The 24,166-nt window shown below is 43.0% G+C and overlaps 1 protein-coding gene across 3 annotated transcripts in view; it reads right to left on the reverse strand.

Annotated features, from left to right (window-relative positions):
• Positions 1-545: 545 nt before the first annotated feature.
• ptch1 (patched 1) overlaps positions 546-24,166 on the reverse strand; it is a 66,262-nt gene continuing 42,641 nt past the window's right edge. For all 3 annotated transcript variants that reach the window (XM_061817641.1, XM_061817642.1, XM_061817643.1), the window contains exons 18-25: positions 20,346-20,529; positions 17,063-17,343; positions 13,358-13,495; positions 13,129-13,271; positions 7,138-7,237; positions 6,684-7,049; positions 5,339-5,792; positions 546-3,998 (exon numbers count right to left, since the gene is read on the reverse strand). In XM_061817641.1, the coding sequence (XP_061673625.1) occupies positions 5,352-5,792; positions 6,684-7,049; positions 7,138-7,237; positions 13,129-13,271; positions 13,358-13,495; positions 17,063-17,343; positions 20,346-20,529 (1,653 nt within the window). In that variant the 3' untranslated portion in view covers positions 546-3,998; positions 5,339-5,351. The remainder of the gene's footprint in view (positions 3,999-5,338; positions 5,793-6,683; positions 7,050-7,137; positions 7,238-13,128; positions 13,272-13,357; positions 13,496-17,062; positions 17,344-20,345; positions 20,530-24,166) is intronic.

Raw genomic sequence — 24,166 nt, forward strand, 5'->3', positions numbered from 1 at the left:
ATGTGAAAGATAAAAGTACCAGACCAAAACCTGTAAAAAAAAAAAAACATGGTGGGTAATGGAAATTATTCATAAGAAAAATAGAGGTACAAGTAAATTTTTGGTGGCGCAGCCTCACAGTTCTGAGGTCCTGGGTTCAATCCCGGACACGCCTCTGTGGAGTTTGCATGTTCTCCCCGTGCCTGCGTGACTTTTCTCCGGGCACTCTGGTTGAGGTGTGATTGTGAGTCTCGACGTGCCCTGCGATTGGCTGGCGACCAGTTCAGGGTCTGCCCCGCCTCCTGCCCGTTGACAGCTGGGATTGGCTGCAGCACGCTCCGCGACCCTTGTGAGGATAAGCGGCCAAGAAAATGTATGCATATATATGCATACATTTTAAAAATGTTAAAAATTATTTGAATTATAATAAACATCACATTTACAATTATTTAAAGTGTGTATACATTTTTTTTTTTGGGGGGGGGACACCCTGTGTAGGTAAATCGAGCATAACAACAGAAAACCAAGTATGAAAGCAGAATGAGACACCATACAACACTTTTTGGCAATTCTTTTTTTTTAATTATTAAAGATATGAATAAAAACACAAATAAGTTATATTTTTGATTTTATTAGTTAGAATTCTATCAGTGTTTCAACATGGATATTTGGCGAGCTAGTACAATGTTCTACTTGGATGGCCACACACACGTGCAAACACACACAAACATACATACACATGCGCACGCAAACATACATACACACGCACAACTGTGTAATACTGAAGGGGAGGTGTGTTGACATTGTGTCCACCTTTCCTGTGGTATGGTACTGTATATCATTCCATATAAACTCTTTCAAATATACTTCTGTCAAAATAGCCTTGACCGCTACTATGTACACTACAAAAATAATTTTCATATAAATAAATTATATGGCATACATTTATCTTTGTAACGGAACAACACCATACATCCAAAATGGCAGTCTGAAACAATCATGTATTTTTTTTTTCATTTTTCCTTAAAAAGAAAAGAAAAAAAAAATCCTCTAAGAGCTATGATGAGACCTGTAGTGTAAAAATGGTAAATCATCTTTTTCATATCCTCCTATTTAACATTAGTAAGCACTTTATACAGATCAAAACAATAAATTGTAATAGTGTTTTTCATCTCATAAAAATCCCTGCATTTGTTATCCACTGGCATCACAATGACAAAAAAACAACATTATATTACAAAATATATAAATATCACAATTGAATGTTAAGAAACAAACGAACCATTTAAAATTGAATAAAACAGTTGTCAGCTATGAGTTCCTCCACTATTGCCAATATGACACAGAGAGAAAACAAAAGAAAAATAATAATCGAACAACCTAGTTCATGCAAGCAGCTGATTGGAAAGATGTCAGGAAGTAAGAGGACACACACGCACACAAGAGGGGAGCTTGGGCTGTACCATTTGGCTTTAAAAGGGCCGGGCGTTCCAATTAGCATCGTGCTGCTAACTCCAGTTAAGGTTTTACCAAAGAGGAAGGATACGTACAGACGAGGCGAAAGTTGTGTAGCATGAAGCCGTTAGCAGGATAGCGGGCTAACTAGCTTATCGGTCAGCCTACAAAAATCAAAGGTTACAAAGTTGAAATATAGTTAGTTGATAGTCTGGTTGTGCCGCGTTGTACAGTATGTAGTGCGAATATTTAGCTTATCCGCTAGGCGAGAACCAAAGGGGGGTGAGTTAGTACCCCCCACTGTTTGTTTGGACCCTGTTCCAGAACTTTCTGAGGTGGTTTTAAGAAATAAAAAAAAAAACTAAATAAAAAATGCTATTTGTTGCCGGCTAAGGTAAAAAAGACATTTGCTTCTCCAGTAAAGGGTGGGGAACATGTGGCTGGTGGGCCTTGTAAGCGCTTTTGATGCAACCCTCCGTTGTTATCATTAGCTAATTTAGTTCATAAAGAAAGAAACTATTTTGTTTATTGCACAAAGGTGCACAATTTCCAATGAGCATCTTATCAAAACAGGTATTGTATGTAATTGACAGTAAAATGTCGTAATTTCCGGCCTATAAGTCACAACTTTTTTCAACCCTGCGGCTTATGCGGTGATTTTTTCTAATGGCCGCAAGGGGGCACTCGAGCGGAAAAGGTAAGAGTGAGACCAGTGGAATATATGTGCCGAGGAAGTGACTTTTACCAGTCCGGCCCTGTTACCGCTGCGCTAGCGTGTTACTGCCGTGTCTCTGTGATTTTTACTGATATGTTTTGTTTTTTTTTTAACCGGCCTTGTTAGCGCGGCGCTAGCATCAGCGTTGAACTCTGTGTGTACCGTATTTTTGTGTAAATATCTCGCGTTTCAATGTGGGCACTTGCGACTTTTACACAGCTGCGGCGTATCTATGTACCAAATGGTATTTCCTTTACAAATGTACTCGGTGAGGCTTATAACCAGGTGCGCTCTGTAGGCCGGGAATTACGGTATTATTTTTTTTACTTAAGACACTTCTAATTTTACTACTTTTTTGTACCTTACACAAGGGCCTGTACTTCTGCTTGTTTCCAAGTACAGAATGCGATTAATTTTGCCATCTCTGGCCCTCGAATGACTTTATAAAAACATCGGTGGCCCTTGACAGGACTTCAAGGATGCCCACCCTTTTCCACATGCAAAAACAAACACACAAATCGGAGAAGCTGAGTGCACAAACAGGTTCCATTGTTGAGGCAGTGACTTGAAAACAAAAACTAGCTTCATTAAAAAAAAAAAAAAAAAAAAGTCTTCATATTTGCTCGTCTTAAATAGCACGCATAGCGTGTGGAGTTAAAACATTGTTACCAAAACTACCACAGGTTTGTGATAAGACGTCATCGTTTGACACGCGTACCTTTGTACAACAAACATCACACACACACGCACGTTTTATACGCACACACACTTTGGACTAGCAAACAACGCTAATTATGCTTTGCCTCATGTTTGAAATGATCATAACAAAGCTAACATACATACACAGTGTAGGTGGGATCACGGAATTGCTATATGGTATTCTGACAATATTAATATTACAGTACCAGTAAGATTGCCATACAGTATTTTTCCCAGGATAACTGTAGTATCACAATATCAATAGTTTGATACTATATTTGACCAATGATGCAATAATATTATATTTTTTCAAAAATACTTCAATGTATCACAATATGATGTAGTATTTTAAGATAGACACCAAAGTATCATGATGGCGATCATATAGCGATACAATAGTTTGCCAAAGATACCAAATCACAAAATATTGTGTCAAGGATACCATCGTGACATATTTCGCCCATTGTATCACCAATTCTTTTGTTCATAATACTAATAGTAATCACAAAATATTATTTGCCGTCAATATCAATCGTATCTTAAGACAGAAATTTGCTTTTGATACCAATAGTATCACAAAATCATATTTTGCCAATGAACCAAAAGCATCAGAAAATAAATTGTTTGCAATTTCAACTACAGTGTGGATCATTTGTTTGATATTTGATTTTCCTCCAATATCTCAATTATTGTTTAGTATCTTGCAATATCATATGGCTAACTCTGCGTTACCCACCAAACCACATCTTTGTTCTCCTTCCTACATTTGCATAGTTCAAACTGATTGGGATTGAATAACACATACGTACGTACACACACACACACACACACACACACACACACACACACACACACACACACACACACACACACAGACGGAAAGGCACCAAACAAAATGGCAGCCCCCGGTCTGTTCACGTGAGGACTTGCACAACTCTCTCCCCTCCCTAAACAAAGCTACTTTTTTTTTCTTCTTATTTACATATGTATACATCATTTTAAATACTTATCGAAATATTTTAAGACAAGAGACCACGGGGTTACAGTAAGAATGAGCACCATGATGGGGAAGGCGTCAGGACCATGGGCAAGTCGGGCCGGGCCAAGTCATCCGCTTACAGTTCATCTTTGGCCGTGACACGAACACACACTGCGGGACGAGAGCCATCGTTATTACTGGTGTGAAAATTATGTGATATGTTTTCTGTGAGGAGAGGATCGAGCTCGTGCACATACGTCATCAAATCACGTGACCGGCCGGAAGTGTCGGTCAAACAAAGCATTCTTCAATGCTAAGTCGGTTGGAGACGACGCGAAAACACGACTCGTAGCACGACGCCCAGAGTTTTGTCCGATACCGTTAAACATTTAGCAGGTATTAATAATAAACGAAGGTACGTGGAAAAATGAGAGACACTCGGCACAGAGGACCCATATTTAATGCCGAAGTTGATGTTTTCGCCGATAAGAAATTGGACCGTTACCCCGGTTCCGCTTGTCTCGGACAACTGGATCTACACGTGGATCTGGTGAGGAAGTCGTCGAGATTTACACGGAAGAGTTTGAAAGCGTAGAAAAGTCTGGACGCATACAAATACTTCGTTGCTGGACCTGTTCTCAATCAAGAATAAATCCCACATAGTGATGGAGCCACTCAGATATTTTCAATACATATACCAATATTTCAATAAATGACCCCTGCTTTTACACAAACTCGCATTCATTAACTGTGATTGGAACAAAAAAAAAAAAAAAAAGACAGCGAGTTGGCTCCTCGTACACGGAAACGTGTTGCGACCACACTTTGAATTTCGGTAAACTTCTACGTTTCACTTTTTTTTTTTTTTAAAAAACATGCATTGTTCTGAAATGAGTCTAATGCCTATTTAAAAACAGAAAATAAACCGCTGGGATAGGCTTCATCCCCCGTACACGGAAGAGCGTTGCGGCCACACGTTAACCTACGTAAACATCTGTGTGACCAACGGTTTATTTTATTTTTTTAAATATGCATTTGAAAACAATGCATAAGGGGAAAAAAAAAAAAAAAAAGTCTTTCGGGGAGATTTTTTACCGAAGTTTAACGTGTGGCCGCAACACGCTTCTGTACACGTTTTTAAACGCATTGTTCTCAAATGAGCCAACTTGGCATTATAAATACTTCTTGGTAATTTGAGATTGAAAAGAATAATTCCTACCTGAAATGAAGTGATATGTGTATTTAGTTGGGCACCATCAATCATGTTTAATTGCAGAAATCCATCGATATTTTCTTGTATTTTCGGCTAGTATTCCATAGAATGACCTCTTGGAATATCTGTCTCGTCTGTTGTAACAACCAACAGCACAACAAGTCTCGGGCATTGTGAATATTCTCCTCCGGTTCGAATTCCCCCACACTGTCGAGCAGCTCTGTTTGACCGGCAATATGGCGCCGTGAAAATGGCGACGTCACGTGCACGAGCTCTATAAACGTACGCGTTGACTTACCTCAGCTGGCCCGTCAGCCACTGTTGCCGTCAGCTGCTTCAAACTCCAGATCCTGGAGCTCCATGGCGTCCACCGCGCTCCCTGCGCCGCCCACGTGGGGGTCCGCGGGCACGTGGGGATCTTGGAAGGAGGCCCGGGGCTCCTCCTGGCGATAAGCGTCCGTCGCAGAGTATGCCGGGTAAGACGAGCCGGCGGGGTGGACGGCCACGGTGACGGAGGCCGACGCCGTCACCGTGGTGATGGGCTGGCCGTAAGTGTTGGGGCGGTGCGGGGGGGTACGCCCCCGGTGGCCCGCCGACTGTTCTCTGTGTCCGTGGGCGCCGGCCTCGGGAGAGGTTTCGAAAGCGTCTGTGCGCGGGCGGCCTGGTGGCGGGGCCTGCCGGTGCTGCTGGCCCTTGGGGTCCCTGTTCCGTTGGGGAGCGCTGGGCCCGGGTCCGGCATTACAGCCCTGAGACTGTGCAACAAAACAAAGTCAACTCTTACTATTTTACTGTTTAGAATAAGGACCATCATTTAGCATGTGCCAATGCTAATTGTTTTTTTCTAAATGATAAAGTTTTATGAATTTTTAAAATACCTGCATTGATGAAAGAAAAAAATCCCATCATTTGTAATTGTTTTCAATAATTATAAATTTTTTTCTATTCAATCTATTCATATTATACATACATCATGCAATTATTCTAAAATGTATTTTTAGATGTTAGAAAATATTAACATGAAAATTGTGAGAGCGTTTATACATAAATATTTATTATTATTATTTTTCAACAATTTTTTTCAAAGATAGTAGAAAATAGAAACACAATAGAAAAATACTATATGTCCCTAAAGCGCTCTCTCAAATGTACTATTTTTCTGAATATTTTTTTAAATATTTTTTTTGATGGCAGACAACAATCTTCTTGAAGTATTTTTTAATTTATTTTTTACAGTTTTTATTTTTTTTATTTCTAAAATCAATTTTATATGGCTTAATATATACATATATTTTTTTTTACAATTGTCTTTTTGTGGGATTTTTATTTTTTGTATGTTAAAATGCTTGTTTATATAATTTGGAATTGTATTTGTTTAATTTATTTTTTTGTATGTATTCCATTAAAAATCTTTTTATTTACAATTATTAAATTTGTATTGTTTTCAAAGTGCAGTTGTTTATGTTTGTTTGAATAAAAAAAAGTTACTTGAATTTTTGGTTCATTAAACATAGTAGAAAACACTACATCAACATTTATTCTTTATAAAAAACTTTTTTGTATTTTTCTTTCACAAGAATACATTCAACTATATTTTTTAACGACCGGACTCATGGATTAGAGAGCCGATCGCAAGGTGGTCTTACCGAAGAAACGTTACAGGCCGGGGGGTCGGGCTGCCTGGTTGAGCGCCTGTGCCCCGATCCCGCCCTCCTTTCCTCCTCTGTCCTTGTCACTCCGCCTCTGCTGGTGTGGAGGTGGAACTGCTGCTGCTGCTGCTGCTGCCGTTCTTCGGTCCCAGTGTGCCCCCTGTGCGGGGGCAGGTTTTCGCGCAGCTCCTGGCTAACGCCCGACGCGCTGCTGTTGGAGCTGTACTCGGAGTCCGACGAGTCCGAGACTGCGCCTGAGGTGGCCGAGGCTGAAGCGGCGGGTTGGGGATGGACTGAAAAGCGGACCGTGTGGGACGGGGACTCTGGGGTGGGTAACCTGCTGCGACCATCCACTGGAGACACCTGGAGTAAATGAGTCAGGGAGATTATTATGGGCTGGTCTGATGTACTATTGGCTTGTACCTTTTCCTTGGTTTATTTCACTGCTTACCTCAGGATAGGGCCCAAAGTAGGACAACAAAACGGGAAGAAGGACCAGTCCGTTCAGAACTCCCAGAACTGTGAGGATGGCCAGTACTGCAAAGAAATACCTGCAAGAACAACCCCCTATAAGTCAAGCGCCAAAAGTGGAATAAATTAACAATACGGTGGAAGCGTGAAAAAAATATATAGGACAACTTTTTTTCCACAACGTGACTATCTTCAAAATGTACTTGTTTTTGAAATTGTGTTTTAACTAAGAAGTACAGTGATGCCTCGGTTCTCGACCACAATACGTTCTAGAAAACGGGTCGAGAAGTGATTTGTTCGAAAACCGAATCGATGTTTCCTACTACAATGAATGGAAAAAGAAATAATGTGTTTCAAGCCTAAAAAATTAGGCTTTTTAAAGCATTTTTATAGCTATTCTGATATTAAACTGCATAGTAGAAATACATGTATAGTTTAAATACTTTATATAATAAAATAATTTTAGAATTATATTTAGTAGAGCTTTAGTAGTAGAGTAAGCTAGGCTGGGAGTGCAATGCTGTATCTGTAGCAACTCGGCCCCCAGCCTTGTAAACTTTTTTTTATGAACAGAAGGGCAGACTTTGATTCAAAGATTCAAACTTTGAGAAAACCCCCACTATAATCCAACCTGTAAACCATGTCCGCCACAAGTTTTGGGAGTGCCAAGATGGCAGCCAACAGGCTTCAACCAATCGACATACCGCTCGATGTCTATGCGCAATCCAGTCTTTTTTTTTTTTTTTTTTAGATCAGTGGTCATAATCAATACCATTCATAGCGACACCTTTGACTCGGAGAAGAACTGCAGCACATTTTCGAAACTGGGTCGTGTTCGAGTATAATGGCAAACTACCCGCTGGAGAGCTGCAGTAGCCGCGAGCGCGAGTATGAAAAGGACTTCAAAAACGCTCTGCTCACTACAATACGCACAATTAGTACCAATAAATTAAATACACCGATTAGTTTCATTAAACAAATGCTAATGTCCATACCATGTAGCTACAAACTGTAGTAGTTTTACTTAACATTAGTTTTATAGGATAACTTACACTTGTACAATAGTTAGGAATGTTGAAATCTTATTTACCCTGCTTTTACTGTAGTGACATATTGATCCACATTTTTTTCCCCGACTTTTCAACTCACTTGCATGCAAACATGTTTGTGCTTAAAAATATGACCAGAAACAAAGCAATGCCCTGACCACAAAAGAAAAACAAAAACATAAAACAAACAAATAAATCTGCGCAGAAACATTTACACTCAGGCAGACATGAACTAAACCAAGGGCCGTCAACCACTCCCCACGTAGAAGCACACACAAATAGATTGAGGCATGCACTTTGTGTATTTGGAGCAAAACAGAAATGTACCTGATGCGTTTTTAGGTCCGCCTAAAACAGGGTTAGTCTTTAAGACGCCACACAGAGACAAGAAAGAGGAAGCATAATTAGCCAGTGCTAGTTAATTCAAAAAGTGAGTGCATTGTGAGGATTGGGACGGGTGGGGTGGTGGGTGGGTGGGGGGTGATTGGTTATAAGGGTACTCTCTCGTGTGTGTGTGTGGATGTGTAGTGTGTAAGCAAAACATGGAGAAAACAAAGCAAGGAGGAATGTGAAGTGAGGAGGCCCAGGGTAAAAGAGGGGCGACTAGGGGGCCTCTCTCTCTCTCTCTCTTAAGAAAGTGAATGGAGTGCAGGCTTTAGAATTTAGAAGCTAGAACAATTTAGTGGACGAGGAAGGAGAAGCCCCCCGCGCCCCTTACCATCTCCAACTCTCTGCCCCCCGCGTCTTTTATTTCCTTCCATCGCTCGCTTTTCTCTCCCTTCTTTCCAAGTTAAGCCCCTGTGAAATTCCCGGGCCACTCCGCAGTCCGCAATCCTCGGACTAATTAAATCTCCAACGTATCAAGTAAGAAACGCCCCTCATACGATCTCACTCTACCATCGTTAGTTGGAGGTCTCTCTCACGAGCGTATGAATTAATGCGTTCTAGCCCCGAAATGAATTCCAACTATTTTTGTCTTTGTCACACAAAAACTAGCACTCCATAAAATTGTAGTTCAGAAATACATAAGAGTAACGACAAGTAAATAGGATGGAAAGAAAATCAATTCTTCAAATTTTTTTGCCACATTCTTTGCTTCAATTCAGAGGGCATCCTGCTGCTCCTTCTGGTGTGTGCGCATTACCCATGTGCGGGCAGCAAAATGTAAACATAGACGTGAAAAACATTTTGACAATTGTATCACTTAGCTACAGTGGTATGAATCACTTTTCAGAAAGAATAAAAAAACACAGGCCAATCTTAAATTAGAAGAGTCTCAGCTGAATTTAGTTTGGTAGTTCCATTAAAAAAGTGAATCTCTTATTATAGACATACTGTACACCACCCACGAGGAGCGAGATATTTCATGATTTTTTTTTAAATACCGTAATTCCCGGCCTACAGAGCACACCTGGTTATTAGCCTCGGTACACAGGAAGAGTTCGCGCTAGCATTAAACACTTTCTGTGTACCAAGGCTTATAACCAGGTGCATTAACACAAGCACGGCGCTAACGCCAGTGCCGCATCAACGCATAAACCGCAGAGTCGAAAGCGTGTGAAAAAAGTTGCGGCTTGTGAGCCGAAAATTACGGTACAGGTATGATTTTCCTGCTTATACAAAAACCCCAGATTCAATCTCTCTCGAGATGAGAACATTATGTGTAAAACTCGGTCATCCGGGAGGGGCTCAGAGTCAAGCTGCTGCTCCTCCGCATTGAGATTAGCCAGATGAGTTGGCTGGTGTATCTAATTCGGATGCCTCCGGGACGACTCCCTGGTGCGGTGTTCTGGGGATGTCCTACCTAGGGGAGACCCCGGGGAGGAAGACCCAGGACATGTTGGAGAGATGCCTCTCCGCTGGCCTGGGAACGCCTCGGGATCCCCCAGAAGAACTGAATGAAGTGTCTGGGGGAAGGAAGGTCTGGGCATCCCTGCTAAAGCCAACCCACCCCGATATGTGGTAGAAGATTGATGGATGGATGGATGGATGGATGTGTAAAATAACCCAGAAACAATGAAAATGATTTGTGATGTAGAACTGAGGCAGGGATTTCCCCTCTGAAAATTACTTACTGAATCCATATAACATATGACATAAATTTACTTTTCTACCATATTCTAATTTATTGAGATGTACCTGTAGATACATGTGAGTATTGTTATATTGTCTGTCTACATGAGTTGCTCCACTGGGTCTCTCTTACCTGTGTACTAAGTGCATATGAAACAGCTCAGTGTGATGCAGTAATATCAAGTATAACACTTTAATACTTTCTAAGAGCGAAAGCTTATATCACCAACAGTCTACTTCATTACAATGTAGTGAGAGTCTTTGCTGTAGCTGCTTTCACACTGTCACGGATCAAGCCATGAGCCACTTTTGGATCATGACATTGATTTATTTAGTTATTTGGAACATAGCATCCATGCGGATCATGAATCACATGCTATTCCACCATCTTTTAAGACAAAGACATTTGGGGAAGGGGGGGATTGTTTCCAGAGACAAAAAAATGTGTACAGGTGAATTTTTAAATAGTGAATTGCAAATATGCGAGGGATGTAATACCAACAGCAATTAAAATTTTGGTCCACACCACGCGGGAAAAGGCTACATCACCTCTGGAACGAGCAGACCCGGACACATTCGCGCCCATGTGCGGCCCACATACCAAGGCCCTGTGCCCCCGTCGAGCTGTTTAGAGTGAAAACATTCACAAGGCTGATGGGAGAAAGTCAGGGAAACACTCCCAGCGAGAAAATACGAGCACAGCCTTGTTGTTACTGCGCTGTCTCGAGGCGCTGCTTTGTTTGCTCACACAACAGCAGAACCTTCCAAATGGAGGTCCAGAAAGCAGAGCGCGCCGTTGGAGGTGAGACGTGTCCGTGAGGCCTCTCCTGCGTGTGTGTGTGTGTGTGTGTGTGTTTGCGTCCCGGCCAGCAGGCACGCCATCGTTGACCCTCATGATTACAAGGTCAGAGAGCAGGTCGGGGGAGGAGGGTGGCGTGGATGCCGCGCACATGACTGAATTTTGTGTGTCTGGAGGTCACATGGACCTCAGCGCTCCATTTTCTTAAAGGAGCAGGCCGCGCAAATTACACGGCCACCCTGCGTTGCGGTTTCACGTGACCTCACGCAAACGCTAAACGACTCTCTGAGCTCACTGGAAAGTTTTCATAATGCGCCCTGGCAGTGCGAACGTATAGAACGGTGCCTCATCTTCGGCGTCAGTTTAGATGCCGCCTTTGCAGACTGTGCGCTTACAAGAGCGCAGGCACACGCACGCAAAGCAAACCACCAACACAGAGCCCCCACAGTGTGTCGGCTTTAATTTCCACTTCTCCGGGCTTTCCACAGCTGCGCTCTTAACCCCCAGCCCCCCACCTCCCTCCGCACCCTACGCTTATAAATGTCCAGCGAGGGCCGTTAAAACGAGCTGAAAGTGATTTCAAAAGCCAGAGGACTTTCCCAACTCTTCCAGCAATGCCCACCCCACCACTCTTCTCATTTCACATAGCCCCTTTACTCCTTCCATCCTTCCTTCTCGTGACCTTCAACTCTTCCTCCGTCCACTGGATTCTCCCCAGACATGGCAGGTACGGGAGAGCCACAAAAACCTTGTTAGTCTCGAGACGCACAGTTTAGCATTGCTAATGTCAACATCAGTGACCACAGTGGTGTGGTACATATGCCGAAAGCGTGTGCTGGGTTGGTTCGTTTTGAATTACGTGTTAGCATTAAGCTAGTGGACTTTGGCAGGTTTTAATTTAAAAAAAACTCCATAGTTGGGGTACTAGTAAGTCAAGGTAATGCTGTAGCACTTTCAACCCCTATTGGTTTTCAATCATCCAACTGCCTCACCCATTTCTAGGGTTGACCTGGTCCCAATTCTCACAGAGCTCTGACAAACACCACCTTCAATGCAGATTTGAACCCTCCCTATTTGTTTGTTTCCTGTGTGGAACCTTCTGTTGTGTTGCAATCCCGCAAAGTGCAGGTGAGTGGAACATGGGAGACGAAAGACGAAGACGCAGAGAAATCCGAAGTCCGTGTGTTGCCATTTCCTTGCCAGTTTATTACATTCTCGGGCATTCCCACGTTCTTTCTGTTCTCTCGGTAGCTATTTTCATCTGCTATTTTTCTAGTAATTACTGCTGTGATTTTCTGTTCTTGTTTCTCTCCCTTGTTAAGGATAGCGTCTGTTTTCCTAGCTTCCGTTAGTGTTTTTTCTCCTGTGGTTCCTCGTCCACTGTCCTTATTTAGGTATCAAATAAGCGAGATGGTTTTCATGTTGACCTTCTGTCACTTTTTTGTTTATAGTCGTCTTTTTCTGGTCAACGAGCTCCCTTTGTTGAATAATGTCTGTAAACGCGCATCTTCTGTGGGGTCTAAATGTAGCTTTTGACGCAACCGTAACATCCTACACTAACTACAACACTGAAGAGCCGGGCTTTTCTGACGGTCCTTTTAATTGGGCACGCCACAGTTCACCTCATCCTAAATCCGACGCAAATTTCTGAGGCGTGGTACAATCAATTTAGATTTGAACCAGGGTTTGTTGGGTGGAAACTTGTACAATGATAACACAGACAAACCAGGCTGGTTGTTAAGCTGTGACGAGTGGATTGTTTCAACATTTTTTAAAAGATGAAGAATATAGAAAGCACAGTTGAAGAGACCCCAACAATAGGTTTAAAAATGGTTTTCTTCAGGTAGCGGGAAGAAAGAGGATTATAGGGGAGGGGAGGAGAGCCCTCATGCATGACCGGAATCTCAGGTAGATTCCAGGGTGACATACAGGTTGAGGCACGGTCGCAGTGGTCCGCAGACGCCACGCAGACCCCGATAAAGCATTCCAGGTAGGGGCAAACCTGTCAGCTTAGAATGTTCCCTATCCGTGAGTGTTGACGTGCGCTCACCTGACGATGAAGTCGAACTCCGAGCCGGCGAGCATCAGAACGCCCAGCAACGTTGAGAAGGCGCCGTCAAGCACCGGCGCAAACATGTGCTCCAGAGCCAGCACTGCCCGCTTGTGGCGGTCCCCTATGGCTGTCAGGAAGGCCTTCAACACACACACAACACACACGTTATCTCTCATTCTTCAGCACCCGGCTGGCCGACGCACATAGCGATGCTGAACGTCCGTACCAGAGCCACGTGGACAGTGAACTCCACCCCGATGCCCACCGAGGCGATGAGGATGACGACGGGGACGGCGCTTAGCTTGATTCCCATCAGCCCCATGAAGCCAAACAGCTCCACTGTCATGAGTGATAGCACCAACACCTGCAGTACACAGCAGCCACAGCGGGGTGGTTAAAATACGGGCTCAAAAAGATTTCCTTACACATTCTGTACATGTATGTGGACTTTTGTGATCTGCCGTGTGGTTGAGCAACAGACAAAGATGGATGTGCAGTATGCTCTTACAGATGTTACAGTTAGTAACAGAACATGTGGGAGAAACGTGGGTCTGCGTGGAGGCCACTGACAGACATGTCATTTGACTGAATGAAAAAAGACAGAAAAATAGCTGGGGGGGGGTGTCTGCAAGCATGATCAAAGGATGATCATCAATTTTAACGTGCAAGTTTTATAAATTGTATTATGAATGAAATATATCTAGTACATCTATAAAAAAATGCTATTCTGTTTTCAAAATGCACACGATATGATTGTTCATTATTAAGGTGCATACCTTTTCCCCCAAAAATTACAAATTCAAATACAAATCCAACTCAGTCAACGACTCAACTGAATTCAGATTTGCATCATGGCATGCAAGCGTGCTTTCATAGCGTGTATATCGTATCCATTCTAAAACGTTTTCATTTCGTTTTTTTGTAAATGATTGAAACGCATGAATTTGACAACAATTGTTCAGGTCCTTTGTCGTCATCAGTAAATAATACAGACATGTTTACAAGTAATTGCCTCTGAACTCTAATCAGCTGCAACTGGGGTTGCTTGTTGGCCTTGGGTTGACATTTTAATGTAGCACCTATGGAAAAGTTTGTCTTCGTTGCTTTCAGATGTTTGACGTGTTTTTGTCGTTTCGCGTGAACTTCCAATGCCTTCAAAACCTCTTGATCCATAGTCAATAGCATCCTGACCCCACGTGCACAATGCTTTACCAGGTCGATCGATTTTGTGAATTAAGTCGCTTAACAGAGTGGGAACTTCGTTCTTTCCAACGGTATCGACGATTTTTCGTTCCGTCCAATGCCATCTGAACTTTTTTTTTTTACATATCTATCAATTTATTTCACTCAAGAGGCGTCTTTCCCTCTTGAGCACCACCATCATGTTGACTTGAAAATGGCCCCATGATCTGCCTCGTATACAACAAGTGTTTTCATTGGTTAGGAGGAACACATTCGACCAATCAACAGACAAGTAGCTAATCTTCTACCTCAATTGCAAAAGTTGCACCGGAATATGAACGAGTGTGGATTCTGGCACAGGTTACGGTTGGAATATTGCAGAAAAAAGAGAATATATATATATATATATATATATATATATATATATTTTTTTTTTTTAATCAATGCAATTTAAAAAGACGGAATTCCGCCCATAAATGGAAAAATCACATTTGCACTGAGAAGAGAAGGACATGAGGCTGAAGTAAATGCCATAATCAGCTAACAGGTGTCAAGTTACATGGGCCAAATCCTTTGATAAAAGGGAAATAGCGAGCACATACAGGACAAAAATGCCCATGAGGTGGCTGTAGGTATGTATGATGACTCAATGTATGATGTATGTATGATGACAGAATACAAATATCAGTTTACAGCAGTAAAGAAACTAGGAACCTTTGAATATATAGAAAGATAAACTCTTCAAAACACATCTTCATTAATATACTGCAAAATGAAAAAGATAATCAGTACAAGAGCTGTATTGAAAAAAAATAATGCTCATGTAAAAAAAATTATTTCATGATAGAAATGAGGTGGAATTGGCCTTCTGAAAGGAATTCTCCTATGCATTACATGTTAACAACATTCCTAAGAAAGTTATACCTATAGAATCAGTCAGTGTTGTTCATTAATGAGCATTGGGGGCTTCGTTTAGTGACGGTTGAACCTGACACCTCTGCATAACCCGTCCTTTGATGTGGCTAGTAAAACTGGACCGATCAACTCGAGGGCCATTTCTCTCTGCCCAGGCCAAGGACTCGGGTGGCCGGGGCGGCTGCCGGCCATAAAATACATCCCGCCGCCGGAGAGAAAAAACAGAGCAATGCGTGTGCGCGCGTGTGAATTATGTCCTCGTGTGTTTATACGTTCAGCTGCATGCGTTCAGGTATATACACAAGGCTGCGTGTTTGTGTGTCTCTGTGGAAACACCGTAGCGGACAGGAAAGAGAGAAGGAGTCAGGAGGATGGACATCAAATCAAACTCTTTTTTTATTTTAGGTTTTAAGAGTTGAGAGAACCTTTGCGTCCTCTCCCGTCTATTTAGTGCCAGGGAGTGTAAGAGTAGACTAAACAGCACAAGATAAACACGAGTGACAGGGCCTACAATAACACTCAGCAGACGTGTCTTCCCTTCCTTCTCCACTTGGAGAGGTCCTCTGGACGCCAAAGAAAAAGCCCCCAAAATAGGAAATCTGCCAAATTAATCCTGCTTTATGCACATTTGAAAAATTCATCAGCATTTTGACTTTGTTGTCTTTGAGCGAGTGAGTGCTTGTGAGGCAGGCCAGAGGTGAGGAGATTAGTCAGAGGAAGAAAATTTCAGGATAAACAGGTACTCTTTCAAAACAAGTAAACATGAAAGGATAAAGACATTTAGTGCTAAGGGAATGTATATAAAGAGTTTATAACCTGTTTGTAACTGTGTTAATAAACATTAATAACTACTTATAAATGTCTCCCAACTACTTTCATGAGCTGATGACATTTAAGCAGCTGCTACACTCACTGCAACATTGGTGTGTAGCATTAACAAACTGTTTTTTGTGTTTTAAATGTACTTCAATAGTCTTCTTCTTTTGGCTTGTCCCGTTGGGGGTCTCCACAGTGTGTCACCTTTTTCCATCTAAGCCTATCTCCTGAATCTTTCTCTCTAACCTGTACATCATAGCTGGCCTCACCACTCTTTTATAAACTTTGCCCTTCATCCTAGCGGAGACTCTTCTGTCACATAACACACCAGACACCTTCCACCAGCAGTTCCAACCCGCTTGGACCCGTTTCTTCCTTACCGCACTCACCAGTGCTCTGTATTGTTGACCCCAAGTATTTGAAGTCGTCCACCCTCACTATCTCTTTTCCCTGTAGCCTCACTCTTCCCTCTCCTCCCCTCTCATTCATGCACATATATTCTGTTTTACTCTGGGTGATCTTCATTCCTCCCCTTTCCTGTGTATCCCTCCATCTTTCTAATTTTTCCTCCACATCCTCCCTGCTATCACTGCTTATCAAGATATAATCTGCCAACATCACGGTCCGAGGGGATTCCAGTCCAACCTCATCTGTCAGTCTATCCATTAACACAGCAAACAGGAAGGGGTTTAGAGCTGATCCATGATGCAGTCCCACCTCCACCTTAAATTCATTTGTCACACCTACGGCACACCTCACCACTGTTCTGCTGCACTCATCTAAAATAAGTAAATAGATTTTAAAGGCTTCTTAAACTGTTGTAGGTTTACAAACAGTGTGAAATAACTACAAAGATAGTCGTTTAAATGACTTAACATGGGTTTATGAAGTTGTGACACAGCTCTATTTTTATTACTGTGATGTATTACAACTTCATAAAGCATTAACAATCATTTTAATCATTATTATCATTACTATTTAATTATTATCACGCATGGACTGTGTGCGAAGTACTCACAATGATGCCGGCGGTCCATGGGTTGAGTAGGAAGAGGGCGCAAACCAGGAAGGTGCACGCCAGCACCACGCTGAGGGAGAGCAGGAGCCAGTGGCGAAGACTGATGTACTGCTCCCAGAAGAGGAAGGGATAACCGTTGGGGTACGAGGGCAGGCCTTGGCGGCTGTAGTTGCCGCAGATGGCCCGCACGCTCTTGATGGCCTCCACGAACTGCGGCGTCTCCCGGAGCCCGTTGAGGTAGAAGGGGAATTGTGCGAATTCGATAGGCTCGGCGGCAGGGACTGAAGAACAGATATATCAACCGCAGGGGTTAACCGGATTACAGTATCTGCAGAAGTTGCGTGTGAAGGCTGAAAAGCTGACGTTGATATGAAAAAACATCCAATAAGTTGAAATGTAGAAGTGATAATTGCTTGACTTTTATTTTTTCCCCACTCTGTTTTTGGTATGTAAGACCATACTTATTCATTCATTCATTCATTCATTTTCCAAGCCACTTATCCTCAAGAGGGTCGCGGGAGTGCTGGAGCCTTTCCCAGCTATCTCCTGGCTGGAGCCAGGGAACACCCACAACTGGTTGCCAGCCTATCGCAGGGCACATAGAGACAGACAAGAGTCGCTTTCACATTCACACCTACAGGCAAGTTAGTCTTCAACAAATGCATGTTTTTGGGATGGGAGAGGAAACTGGAGTGCCCAGAGAAAACCCACGCAGCCATGGGGAGAACAGCAAAACTCCACACAGGCGGGCCGGGATTCAAACCCCGGTCTTCAGAAATGTGAAGCCAACGCTCTCACACCAGTTGCTCCACGGTGCCGCCCATACTTTTTCTACAATCTTTGGCAAAAGTTTGAAGTTGTACTGGATTGAATTGGTAGATAAAAATACAAAAGAGGAAGTAAATATGTAAACTACCGAAATTTACACTATGTGTTGATTTTGACATGGTCAATGTGTTATACTGAAAAATTTGTGAAGGTCAAAAATAGTTCAGTAGACTTGCTGAATTAGCTGAACAGTTAAAATGGTTTGAATTGGTCATGAGATGTGAAAGGAATATGTAAATGTCATGTCATTATCTATCCTGCTTATCCTCAAAAGGGTTGCGGGAAAGCTGGATCCTATCCCAGCTATCTCCGGGTGAAAGGCGGACTAACCCTGAACTGGTCGGCACAATAGGTAAAATGTCATGTAATGTTAAATGCTGAAAAAAAGTGGGAAATTGGTGAATATTACTGCGATGTCACAAATCAGTATTTATATGTACTGTATATGAGCATGTTGCAAACGAACATTTGAAATTGGAATGCTCTTCAGCATTCATGCAATAATTTCGGATTACTCTTAGCCAAACGACCAATATCAAGCTGTGGAGCAACTAAATCTGTGTGTGTGTGTGTGTGTGTGTGTGTGTGTGGTGGGGGTGGATGGAACAGTGTGAAACAGAGCTCCATTGAGTCCAAGCCAGCGAGTCTGTGGGCCAGCCGGCCTAATGAGGACCTATCAGTTCCAGACACAGCCGAGTGTCAGAGCTAACGTTGATCCGCTGCAATGCAATGTCACAATCAGCGCCATTACGACACCCAAAACAAAGTGCTGTAAAATATGACAAAAATACAAAATGCATAGGTTTAGGAATGCTCCCTGAGTCTTGTACGTACGCCTGCAGGGGTCAGACAAGACCCCATTCTAATCTCAACTATGAAATCCTCTCTTTTTAGGAACTTCCTGCTTGCTATCCGTTGGTGCTACCCGCCCTCATTATCCAATCATTGTCCTCCCACCACATGGAGCACTTCTTGACTTCAAATCCCAGGGCAGAATCAAACAACAACACGAGCGAATTACAGTGCACGTGTGGGGTGTGGTAGTTTTAATAATGTATGCGTGTGTAATTACAGGGGGCCCTCGCGCTAGCATGGATTATAGCGTTTGCCGCGGGCACCGTAAGAACGACTGCATCGAACGGCGTCTTGATCTTCGGCCAGGCAACCTGAGCCTGTGCTCCATAAACGCACAGCCGTCGCGGTCTGGGACCACACTCAGGGCTGAGGGGCACACAACCAAAAACCACAAATGGTAAACCACTGCTCACGTGCAGAAAATGCAAAGAAAATGGTTGAGTTTCCTCATTTAGATTTCATATATTAAACAGAGGCCTTTTTACTGAATACATGCATCCATTTTCAGTAGCGCTTTTTATGGTCAACAGTGAGCTGGAGCGTCTCTCATCAGATTTTGGGGTGATGGGCGAAATACGCCCTGGACTGAAGAACGCTAGTGAATCGTACAACCATTCACAAATAAGGACAATTTAGTCTTTAATTAACCTAACATACATTTTTCGGGGAACGTGTGAGGAACCCTGAATACCCAGACGGGAACCCAGGACTTGCTGGCGACAGTGAGGCAGACATGCTAACCACTGATTGCACATGGTGCCCATTTTTTCACAATATTTATTGTATCACAGATTTCCCCATCTGCGCTGTCTTCCATAGACATTAAAGATTAAGTTAGTTTAACATAGTTTGTAACCTAAAAGCAGTCTCATGTAGCATGTAAAGCCTTTCTCAGATGAATTTCAGTGAGTCTTACTGCTTGTTTTGCCTTTCTAGAGGTTTCCTGCACAACTTTAAAAATGATCTTAAGTTATGTGGAGGCAGCGTTTTCACGACGATTAGCGTTGTTAGCGCAATAAGTCTCAAGACTTGTGAATATATATTTGAAAAGAAAAGCTTGTTTTTGAATTTTTTTTGCTGCCTTTCTTCATGATAACTATTGTTTTAAACAAGGTTCGCTTGACATATATAGAAATCTACGAGGAATGTCGTTTATTATTGCAAAAACGTGTCCCTTCCGCTCGAGAAACGGTGTGTATTCTGCATGCATGTATTTCACTGCCTCCGGGTGGCCAAGTTGTGCACACCAAAAGGAGCTGCAATTAATTAATCATGAAGCAAAAACTGTTTTGTTGTTAACATTCTTTTAAATTCATGTTATTACTGTGTTTTTTATAAACCACAATATTATAGTGTGCCATTTTTCTCATTTTTGTGGGGGGAAGGCTGGAACAGATTAATAGCACTGCCATTCATTTCAATGGGAAAAGAAGATTTGAGATACCATGCCTGTTGTGCAAGAAGTGTATGTTGTAACGCATCACTTATAGTTAAATGGTGTTTAGGGCCATTCGGTGGGACCACATGTTCTTTCTCCCGAGGTGAAAATATAACAAACTACTGTTTTCATATTTTGTAACCATAAGGCAGGTTTACTTACTGCTGAGGCGTGTTTCGGGAATGGAGTCAGTGCGGTCGTGGAGCCACTCTGGAGGATGCGGGCGAATGTTGGCCTGTGACGCTGCGTAGGCCACCGGGTCGTTGCTGACCCAGGCGGTCAGGTAGATGTAGAAGGCCGCCGGGTTGATAATCCCGTCGGCGTCCACAAGCCTGTGACGGGTCAGCTGACAAAACAGATAGAGCAATTGGGTCCTGTGTCATGCTCTTTTGACTGACATTTAACTAAAAATTCCGTGTTGTTTTATGGGAAATCCAAGTGTAACTTGGACACGAAAAATATTGAAGCAAGAAGACGTGCAGAGTTGAAAACAGTCACTATGAGCAAGTGTGACCACAGAAATGCATACATATTCAAGCACATGGATGGGGGAAGCTTTCAAAATAGGACTCAAATATTAGTTCATCTCTCTTTCCAAGTGACGGATGCAGGAAAACGCCTAACTGGTTTCATTTTTTTAAAATTCTTGTACTTGTCTTCAGCTCTTCCCAGCATGGTCGTACCGCATTAAAACATGGAAATACAGCACCCCATTTTAACAGAGGATGAGGTGATGTCTTTACTTTTATGCAATGCATTTTTGGAAGAATATTAAACAGCGTTATTGTTGTTATATTACAATTTCTGCCAAGTGAAACTGGAACTTCAAACAAAATACATAAGATCATTATGGTGAAAGGCAAAGAAACAGCTCACTTGAACATCACATTGTAAAGAAGGACAGACTCCACATTGGGAAGCAACTACGTCAGTTTACTGCAGTGATTCATAACTAATAGGTTTGTGTTTGGCTAAACAGGCCAAATGCCACTGTGTAGATTTGTGAGTACAATATTTTTGAAATCTAAAACATGATTCCTCTAGGAAGACGTCACCTTATCGTGGTGGACTGGTTTGTGTGTCCCAGTGAGCCTAGGAATTAAGTTCTCTGGGGCTTCACGCCCCTGGTAGGGTCACCCATGACAAATAGATCTTAGGTGAGGGACCAGACGAAGCACGGCTATAAGACTCCTTTGAAGAAAAATAGAAATGAGTCGAGGTTTCCCTTGCCCTGACGCTGGTAACCGGGGCCGTCCTGTGGAGCCAGTCCTGGAGGTGGGACTGGTGGCCTGAAAGAGTACCATGGGTCCCCATTCCAATGGGCTCACAACCTGTGGGGTGGGCCATTGGGGTCGGGTGGAGTGCCAGCTGGGTGGTACTCGAATGCAGGGACATTGGTGATCCAATCCCTGGCTGCAGAAGTTAGCTCGAGGGACGTGGAACGTCCCGTCTCTGGCAGGGAAAGAGCCCAAGCCAGTGTTTGAGGTAAAAAAATTACGATTAGATATAGTATGAAGCGGCTGGGACGAGAATCAGCACCTCCAAATCTGAGACCATGGAAAAGGGTAGCATGCCTTCTCCAGGTCGAGGATGAGATCCTGCCCCAAGTGGAGGACTTAAAGTATCTTGGGGTCTTATTTGCAAGTGAGGGAAGAAAGGAATGAGAGATCAACAGGTGCATAAGTACAGTGTCTGAAGTGATACGGACTTTGCATCAGTCCGTTGTGGTAAAGAAGGAACAAAGTCATAAGGCTGGTTGATCTACGTTCCTACGTATGGTCATGAGCTGGGGGTTGTGACTGAAAGAAGAACATCATGGATACAACATGAGCATCCTCCGCAGGATGTCCGGAATCTCTCTAAGAGATAGGGTAAGAAACTCGGTCATGTGAGAGGGGCTCAAGGTAGAGCCACTGCTCCTCCGCATTGAGAGGAGCCAGATGAGGTGGCTGCGGCATCTGATTTGGATGCCTACAGGATGCCTCCTTGGTGTAGTGTTCTGGGCACGTCCCACTGAGAGGAGACCCCGGTCACGACGAAGGAAACGCTGGAGGGATTACATGTTTCGGCTGACCCGGGAACACATTGGGAACCCCCAGGAAGAGCTGGATGAACTGGCTTGAGAGAGGGAAGTCTGGGCATCCCTGCTAAAGCTCCTGTGACCCGACCTTGAATAGGCGGCAGCAGAAAATGGATGGATGGATGGTAAAATATGTTCCTTGGGTCAATAAAGTTAGGGAAACACTGGTCTACTGGATCACTAATGGTTGTTAAAGATGTAATCTCAACATAACCCAAAACCATCTTCAATACTGCACAGGAACCTTTAATCCATCTGACTCACTTTATGTTTATGCGTTTTGGAAGCTGGGTTCTGGTGTTTTGGTGAACAATGTGCTCTGAAGCTAACTTTTTAATGGACGCTTGTGTACCGATGTGAGTATGGTTACCACCTCTGTTTTTCCTGATGGGGAAAAAGGGGCACGTATTTGAGAAGGGCTGGAGTCGTGTGTGTAATTCCTTAGAATACTTGTTTTTTTCCAACCCCTTTTAAAGATTCTGCTGGATTTAGTTGACAATAAAGCAAAGGCTATTATTTCTGGCCTCCCATGTGGAGGCAAAGGAGTATGACCTTGCGCCGGGCGTTAGAAGCTTCACTATACATTGCTCTGCCACTCTACATTCACTCAGCCATAAATTCCCTCTTCTAGGGAGGAAGGGAAAGGTCCAGGGGGTGAAGCTGCACTAATGGACTTGGGTAGATTCTCTTTTTTTGGTGAAGTTTAAAAAAAATGCTTGGGTTAGAGTAACAATAAAAAAATTGGCTGGAGTCCCTGAGCCCGCCTGTGTGTAGTTAACCTGGTTGTTAACACTGAAGGAAATGCCACCCAGCAAATGGAGGAGAGCAATAAAAATAACACGACATCTGTACAAATGTTGCTCCTGCTTGGTACTCTCGACTCCCTAACACACAATGCCCGATGCCAAGGACAGACAAACTAAGCTCCTGGAAGAAGTCACCCATTAGTCTAAACACAACAAATGCACACAGAGCAACATGAAAAGGAACCTCGTGCTTCATCTTCCCTGCTTGAATGGGGACGCAGCAGTGGTGCGCATGGAAGAGGGAGAGGGGATTCTGGAGGGTTTTACTCGAACTGAACAGCAGGAAATGCAACGACTTTCTTGAAATTGCCCAGGAATGGACACTGGTACAGGAAGTGATGTCAGAGGGACACAGCGCACAACATGCACATGGACCACATTGTACTGAGAAAACTACGCCGCTATTGAATGCATCAATTGGGACGAATAGAGGGATGAAACAACAGGAAACAAATAACAATAAAGGGATGGGAGGGAATCTTCTTGGTTTGGAGCAAATTTTAGATGAGGAGACTAAGAGCCACTGGTAAAAAGTAGAGACAGTAGAGTATTTGTATACTGCCGCATTCAGAGCTAAGACACAGGATACGCTAGGATACGCTAACCCTACACAAGGGGAACGAAAGGGGAAAAGGTCAGTACGAATGCGCAAATAGGTGTGAATTCGTGCCAGGCGCCGCGAATCGTTTAATATTGAGAATGTACAGCGTCACACAACCTCCTTGAGTTGAGTTGAGTTGTTGAGAACAATAGAGCCTGTTTGTAGGTATCCAGAATTTTTTGATACATCCCGCTACAAATACCGGGACCATCCAAAAAAAAAAAGACCAGGCTTGGAGAATGGGGATTGAGAAATTAGTGTCTGTGATATGTATATTTATGTTGGTTGTTTGCCCGTCTGTTGTACTTCACTGTGAACTGGTTTACGTGTGGCGTGACCTACACAAATTAACATTTGGTGTGCACACAAAGCCCGCAATCAAAGTCGTACAAGTAACACAAGGTATGACACTTGTTAGTGACACCTTCATTCAAAGTCAAAGTCCTTCCTAAAGTTACAATATCTTGCAGTTCCTAGTTTAAAAAAAAAAAAAAAA

This window comes from Syngnathoides biaculeatus, chromosome 4 (assembly GCF_019802595.1).
Source record: "Syngnathoides biaculeatus isolate LvHL_M chromosome 4, ASM1980259v1, whole genome shotgun sequence".
In the NCBI taxonomy this organism is placed as follows: Eukaryota; Metazoa; Chordata; class Actinopteri; order Syngnathiformes; family Syngnathidae; genus Syngnathoides; species Syngnathoides biaculeatus.